A 7,976-nucleotide genomic window follows, 5' to 3' on the forward strand; every position below is an offset into this window, starting at 1 on the left:
ACCATGCTCTAATTCGATGCACACTAGCTCGAGCTCTGAGAGAAGAAATGCGTAATGTCTGGGAATTACCTACGGAGGAAGATCTCCAGGCCACGGGCCCGGAGTGGTTACTCACGCTCGCTACATGGGATGCCCGTCGACATGCGTTCACGGACACTTTTTCTCGCTTTGGAGAGTTTGGCACCACCGCAACAATATTGTACATGGGGACGGGAAGGCCTCGGTTGCTCGCATCGGCAACGTTCATCAGGAATTACTTGAGCTCCTTCTCGGTTGTGGCGTCCGTCGGTTCTAACTCGAAGGGGAAGGAGAACGTTACTAGCAACGATCACTCGGCTGCGCCAATTCCTATACAATCTACTTGGACACCACCAGATGAAGGGACTTTAAAAGTAAACGTGGACGCAGGTTGGGATTTCCTTACTAAGAGGGCGGGCCTTGGTATAATAATTAGAAACCATCTCGGTCGACCTCTTTTCTCGGAATGGAGATATGTACCGAGCTGCACTAGCGCTGAAGAGGCTGAGGTCCTGGCCTCCCTTGAAGGTCTGAAGTGCCTATCCTGTTCACTTTGCTGGTCCAGCCTTGGTGGAATCTGATTGCGCGCGTGTCGTGCATACACTTAATGGTCCAAGTGGAGATCGTTCGATTGTTGGAGCCTCGTATCGTCAAGCGAAGGAGATCCCGAGAAATTATGAAGGATTTATGATTGCCAAAGTGGATAGGTCTAGCAATGTAGTTGCTCATGCTTTGGCTCAACTAGGTAAATCAGGAAATAGTGGTAGTTCTTGGGGATCACCACCGAGCTGCGTCTCGTCTCTGGTTGATCGCGATTGTATGAACATTGTGTAATCCTCGGAGCAGCAAGTTTCTTACACACTCTTTTCCTTACCAGGGTACCTAAGGGGACTGGAAGGTTTTTAATGAGGCGGCTTGCTGCTCATATTAATTTAAGTGTTCCTACTTTAAAAAAAAAGATTTATAGAGTAGTATGATGCAAAAAAGAAAATTGATTGGTAGCATAGAAGGACACAATGGTGTATACATGTTTGGCCCTCATATGAACACGGACAAAAACTCTACTCATATTTGGTCATGGTGTTTGATTGATCTATGAACAAGAGTGCTCAAGGTGTGCCTGTACAAAGGTATTCTCCGCCGGCCTTAGATGCATGGTGCGATGTGAGTTACAATTCATGTTAATGCGTGTGGTGACGGGGCGTGTGGGGGCGGGTTATATGGAATCGTGGAGTAGAGATAATGGCTACAATCTAACGCTTGCAATCTGGATATTTGACACATCTTGACCCGAAATGCTTCAGGGCTCTAGGCTTGGTTGATTGTTATAATGGATGTGCTTCTTTTGGTGAAGCTGGCCCATACCACTTAGGTAAAGGCATCCGGTACGGTAAGGGTCATTGAGGTTAGTGCACCAACGAAATCGTCCCCATCAAATAACGGGTACTCCATGTACTCGTCACTCATTGTTTCCGGTTAGATGGTAAGCTTATTGCTTCTAAAAAAACAACAACAATACATTTCGTGCATTATGCAGCTTTTTCGAAACTCATGGTTGATGGGATTCGTAGCATAGAAAATAAAAATTTCCTACCGCAAGAACGAATAACAAGCCAAGATCTAATCTAGTAGATGGTAGCAACGAGATGTATGTGAGACTAACCCTCGAAGATTCCAAAGCCTACGAGATTAGATCTCGTGGTTGATGTAGTCGATCACTTGCCGCTTTCAAAAGCGCGTAGAAGATCTTGACGGTGCCACAGTCGGGCAGCACCTCCGTACTCGGTCACACGTTCGATGTTGATGACGACGTCCTTCTCCCCGTTCCAGCGGGCAGCGGATGTAGTAGATCCTCCTCAGAATCCCGCCTGCACGATGGCGTGGTGACGGTGGTGGTGGAGATTTCCGGCAGCGCTTCGCCGTAAGCACCGCGGGAGAAGAAGGAGGAAGGAATAGCTAGGGTTTGGGAGAGAGGGGGCTTGGGGCGCCGGCCAGGGAGCCCCTTGGTGGTGCGGCCAAGTGGTGTGTCCAGCCCTCTCACTCTCCCTCTCTTTATATAGGTGGAACCCCCAAGGGTTTACCCAAAATCCGAATAAGAGTCCAACTAAAAAACTTCCATATGGGTGAAACCTAGGGGAAGTGGGCTTGCTCCCTTTCCTTCCCCTATGGCCAGCCATGGAGGTGGAGTCCACCATGGACTCCACCTTCCCCTTTGGCTGGTCGGCTAGGGTTGGTGGAGTCCATCTGGGACTCCACCTTCCATGGTGATTTCTTCCGGAAGGTTCTAGAACATTCTAGCGTCTTCCATAAATGCACCAGATCATTTTCAAACTTGGAAAGTGACTTCCTATATATGAATCTTATTCTCCGGACCATTCCGGAACTCCTCGTGATGTCATGGATCCCATCCGAGACTCCGAACAACATTCGAACTCCATTCCATATTCCATATCTACTTAAAACGACATCAAACCTTAAGTGTGTCACCCTACGGTTCGAGAACTATGCGGACATGATCGAGACTCCTCTCCGATCAATAACTAATAGCGGAACCTGGAGATCCATAATAGCTCCCACATATTCAACAATGACTTCGTGATCGAAAGAACCATTTACATACGATACTGATTCCCTTTATCACGCGATACTTTACTTGTCCGATGTTCGATCATCGGTATCTCCATACCTAGTTCAACCTCGTTACTGACAAGTACTCTTTACTCGTACCGTGGTATGTCATCTCTTGTGACCTAGTCACATGCTTGCAAGCTAATCAGACGACATTCCACCGAGAGGGCCCAGAGTATATCTATCAGTCATCGGGATGGACAAATCCCACTCTTGATTCATATGCCTCAACTCACACTTTTCGAATACTTAATCTCATCTTTATAACCACCCATTTACGCAATGACGTTTGATGTAATCAAAGCATCCTTCCGGTGTAAGTGATTTACATGATCTCATGGTCGAAGGACTAGGTAACTATGTATCGAAAGCTTATAGCAAGTTGAAGTTAATGACTTGATCTCATGCTATGCTTACTATGGGTGTGTCCATCACATCATTCACCTAATGATATGATTTTGTTATTAATAACATCCTATATTCATGATCAGGAAACCATGATCATCTATTAATCAACAAGCTAGTTAAATAAGAGGCTTACTAGGGACTCTGGTTGTTTACACAACACACATGTATCAATGTTTCCGATTAATACAATTATAACATGGAGTGTAAACATTTATCATGAACACTAAGATATAACAATAACTATTTTATTATTGCCTCTCGAACATATCTCCAATAATGGTGTCGTTGCTACTTCAACCATCGGTTCTCCAATTTGACCTGACTCGTGAGCATCACTCGTCAAGTCCTCCTAGAGGGGTTATCTCGAAGTTCTTCAAGTTGCATCTACCCCACAAATGTTCTGTAATTCATCTTGATGTTTCTCACTTTGACGTGTGTCGAGCTAGGCAGCCATATGACCTCTTTGGTTTAAAGGAATTTCTTAGGATTTTATTCCAAGACATTTTACTATAAGTTTTGTAGGATTGAATTCATAATTTTTTCCCTTAGATCCAACATCATGAATTCATTTGTAGATGTGACAACTATCATACACGCAATCATGTTTTTTCTACAATTCTAATTCATGTAAAATTGAACATGTCGTGACATTTTATTCCTTTTTTTCTTCATATTTATCCATTGTGAAATCTTACCAACAGAAGAGACCCCATCCGTGTATGTCAGGACTCAGGACTACCGATACGTGTTAGAATTCAAACGAAAGGTGAAAGTTGCGAGTGTCCAGGTTTTCCACCGGCACGACCTCGTATCCGATGCCGCGATGCTGACCCCAGTTGCCTTGCCTTGCCTCCCATTAAATTCGAACGCAGTAGTAGCTTCCCAATTTCAAACAGCTCGCTCGCTCTCGCTGTCGCCGCCGCCGCTCCCCACCTCCACCTCCGCGGCGCCGGCGCATCACCTCAGGTAGCCCACGGCGACGGCAACACCCGCGCCGATGGAGTTTCGGCCCGGTGGATCCCCGGGAGGCGGCGGCGGCGACGGCAAGCCGCGGGACAAGTTCTCGGTGTACCAGAACCCGTCCGTCACCCGCGCGCTCGCCTCCCGCAGCGTCCGCCCCTCCCTCCCGGTCCTCCTCCTCCTCGCGCTCTCCCCCATCGCCTCCGCCTCCTCCCTCATGGCCCTGTCGTCCTGGTAAGCCTAAATCTACTCCACTCTCCTTCTACGTACACCCTGAACCCCAGATCGTTTTACAACGCGTGGGTTCTCATGTGTCGCTGCTATCACAGGGAGGGGCAGCTTGTCAAGGTCGCCGGACGCGCGGGTCTATCCACCACTGCCGTCGGTAAGTTAGCTTGCCTCTACGCTGGATTGGGTGTTCTGAAAATTCTTGCCCGTGCCGGCGCTGTGCCTGGTTGCTCATAAGGTGCTTGTAGAAATGCCAAGCTTGGAGAGAATGGTTAACTGTCGCAGAAGATACTGGCAGGAATAACATGTTTTCCTGCACATATAATGATCCTCAAAATTTGACAATCTTAGCTCTTAGGTCTTCTAAATGCACTTTGTTGTGTGCCAAAAGTACCTGCAGAATTTAACTCGTCGTCCTCTTTCAGTGCTCGTCATTAGGCTGGTGGAGGCAGCACTGGGTCTCGTCGCACTTTTGACAGTGCCAGCGTTCTTCAGGGCGCTGATGCTATACAATGGGAGGAGGGCATTGGCCAAGGAGGACAAGGTTGCGTTGTCCGAACGCCAGCTGGGGCTTCTCGGGTTGAAGACCACAGGTTCAGACGGAGCTGCCATGGGTGAGCAAACCAAGAAGCCTCCCAAGGCGAAGCCATCAACACCCTCGGAGCCGATTGTTCCTATCAGGAGGTCTTCGTTCAGCTACACACCGTCCCGGGGGCAACCAAGGATGGGCTCCAGCCATTTGAGCCCTGGTGGGGAGAGATTGACGACGTCATTACAAATGTCTCCTGCCACTCCACTACAGAAGCCTGCTTCTTCCCCTTCAACTCCGTGGTCGAGGAAGAGCTCAGGCAGCGCCAATGGCATACAAACTGAGGCGATGCTGGACCACTTCTTGGCTCGCTTGGATGAAACTATCGACAATCTCACGGATTCAGCCAGTAAAACTGCAACACCTCCAGCAAACATCACGGGCTTTGGCATTGCCAGTCCTGTCTCAGTCACCACGTCAACCACCCCTTCTGGTGCTACACGGAGCACACCTCTGAGGGCTGTGAGGATGTCTCCTGGCTCGCATCAGAAGTACAGCACGCCTCCAAAAAAGGGTGAGGGTGAGTTTCCGCCTCCGATGTCCCTGGAGCAGGCAGTGGATGCATTTGAAAATCTGGGTGTGTATCCTGAGATTGAGCAGTGGCGCAACAACATCAGGCAGTGGTTTTCTTCAGTTCTGATGAACCCGCTTGTCCACAAGATTAAATCAAGCCATATTCAGGTGCTCGTTAGTTGGCATTGTTCTTACAGGAACCTGTATTTTTTTAGTCCAGTTCAGTACTCACCATTTTATTTTGTTGTTATGCTCCTTGTCAGGTTAAGCAAACGACAGCTAGTATTGGGGCTTCAGTTAATGTTAGCCAAGTTGGAAGCGACCTGCCAAGCACAACAGCACCGGCTAGCTTATCTCCACTTGGTGGGACTAAAGATTGGCAGCCAACTGTCACGGTTGATGAGGATGGCATTCTTAATCAATTGCGCGGTGCACTTCTGCAGTCCCGTAATGCTCCTGTTGGTAAGTTGCTGGTGTACTCTGAACTTTCCTTCTGTAATTTTGTGTGTTTATATATTTCCATCAACTTGCGCAGAAAGGGCTTTGTGGTGTGGTTAAAGTTAGTTTACGCTTCAAGTTTGGTACTTACTAGTAATTATTTTTTCCTTCCAGCCCAAACCTTTGGCAGTCCACAACAGCCACAATCAAACCCTCTCCTTCCAGCTATTCAAGCATGTATCGATGCAATTACAGAGCACCAGAGGCTTAATGCTCTGATGAAGGGAGAGCTGATAAAAGGCTTGCTGCCACAGAGTACTGTTCGTGCTGATTATACTGTTCACAGAGTTCAAGGTGAGGCATTCATTATTTTGTCTGAAAAGTAAACTATAGAGCCTTTAGTTGCTTGATGCTATTTAGACCTGCAGTCACAAAATAGGGTAATTACAAAGAATATTGGGGTAACCTGTATTACTTATATCATGATGCAGAGCTTGCTGAAGGAACATGCTTGAAGAATTATGATTACACGAGTTATAGAGATGGCTATGGTAAATCAGAGAAAAAATGGAGCAGTGAGCTGCCAACTGACTCGCACCTTCTTCTCTACTTGTTTGCTGCTTTCCTTGAGCATCCAAAGTGGATGCTTCATGTTGATCCTACCTCCTACTCTGGTGCCCAGTCTAGCAAAAATCCCTTGTTTCTAGGAGTCCTTCCACCCAAAGAGAGGTTTCCGGAGAAGTATGTTGCTTTGATATCTGGTGTTCCAGCAGTTATTCACCCAGGGGCCCTTGTACTGGCTGTGGGCAAGCAGAGCCCTCCAGTTTTTGCTCTATACTGGGACAAGAAGCTGCAATTTTCTCTTCAGGTGATTCAAGCATTTCCAATAATCGTTGTTCTTGTTGCCTTAGTGTTAAATATAATCATTGGACATGAATTATGAAATGGCTGAAAAGTTATTTAATAAGACGCATTCCATTCGAAATAGAAGGATTGACGAGAAACAAACCCAAAAGGTCATGAGTGGGATGTGGTGCATTTGGGACAAAAGACGTGAGATATGTTTCGTGTTAAAGTGATTGGAAAGAGATGTTTTGAGGCTGCAAGTATAGTCTTTCCACCTCTTGTGTTGCTATGATTGAAAATAAATGTTCTAAGGCAGCAACCACATTATTTGTTATCACTAAATAAATTGCTTAAACGGCTTATATTATGGAACGGTGGTAGTACAAATTATGGTAACAAATTAATGGTATGTAGCATGACTTTGACATTGAGTATATGATTGTGCCATGCACCTAATTTAAGTTCAGCTTCACATCTGCCAAAAACTTCTATTTTGTGCTAGCTTAACATGAGATAGTTGCATAAAGGTTATAAGTCAACTAGATTTACTCTTTTGTTTTGTGCGTGTGCACGTGCGAGGCAACTAGATTTACTCAAGTAAGTTCACCATTGCTTCTATATTTATTACTTAATGACAAAACCTGTTCACAATTTGGGAATTTTACATACCTGGCATTTACTCCACATGTGTATTAAGTGTTACTAATGTTGTCCACATGTGTTTTCATTTTCCAGGGAAGAACAGCACTGTGGGATGCCATTTTGCTTCTATGCTACCAGATAAACGTTGGTTATGGCGGTATTGTCAGGGGAACCCACATTGGTTCCTCTGCCTTGAACATCCTGTCCGTTCTTGATTCAGACATGGAGAGCTGAAGAAGAGCCGCATGCTCTGAAGGAGATTGTAGTTTGTACTCTGAAGGAGATGCTTTATGACTAGCCTAGTTGCTGGTGTTACATGTTATCAAGGCCAGCATCTCCTGAACTAACTTAGTTTTAGGATGTGGTATGCCCTATTCGAGACTCCTGAAATTATTTCTGAATTGTATCTTGAATCGCTGATTATCCAAACTCCGAAATGCAATGTTTGTGTGCCTTCGGCTACGTCCTGTATCTTCCTCTTGCTGGGAGAAGAAAAATGAGCTTTTATCAATTCCAGACTGAACCGTCTCTACGTTCATAGAGCATCTTTACCGGCGGTTCCCAAATAAGCGCCGGCAGGTGTGCCGGCACGAGTATATGGGGATACCGGCACAACCTCCTGAATTAGAGGGACGGCCATTCCACACTGGGGTCCTCCAAAAAATTTCATACAATAATTTAAATTTTATTCATACAATAATTTAAC

At 46.1% G+C, this 7,976-nt stretch overlaps 1 protein-coding gene across 1 annotated transcript; it reads left to right on the plus strand.

Annotated features, from left to right (window-relative positions):
- Positions 1-4,051: 4,051 nt before the first annotated feature.
- On the plus strand, positions 4,052-7,732 carry LOC124697985 (transmembrane protein 209). Its single transcript, XM_047230511.1, has 7 exons — positions 4,052-4,248; positions 4,344-4,399; positions 4,668-5,512; positions 5,608-5,806; positions 5,957-6,136; positions 6,274-6,650; positions 7,364-7,732. The coding sequence occupies exons 1-7, from the start codon at positions 4,052-4,054 to the stop codon at positions 7,502-7,504; spliced, it is 1,995 nt and encodes a 664-aa protein (XP_047086467.1). The 3' UTR covers positions 7,505-7,732.
- The last annotated feature ends 244 nt before the right edge of the window (positions 7,733-7,976 follow it).

Source organism: Lolium rigidum, chromosome 3 (assembly GCF_022539505.1).
Source record: "Lolium rigidum isolate FL_2022 chromosome 3, APGP_CSIRO_Lrig_0.1, whole genome shotgun sequence".
Classification (NCBI taxonomy): Eukaryota; Viridiplantae; Streptophyta; class Magnoliopsida; order Poales; family Poaceae; genus Lolium; species Lolium rigidum.

Bases quoted from the DNA above. Each gene is read 5' to 3' on its own strand.
- LOC124697985 (XM_047230511.1), top strand. From the start codon at position 4,052: ATGGAGTTTCGGCCCGGTGGATCCCCGGGAGGCGGCGGCGGCGACGGC. The intron at 5,807-5,956 runs GTAAGTTGCTGG...TTTTCCTTCCAG, and splicing joins GTCCCGTAATGCTCCTGTTG to CCCAAACCTTTGGCAGTCCA. The intron at 6,651-7,363 runs GTGATTCAAGCA...TTCATTTTCCAG, and splicing joins AGCTGCAATTTTCTCTTCAG to GGAAGAACAGCACTGTGGGA.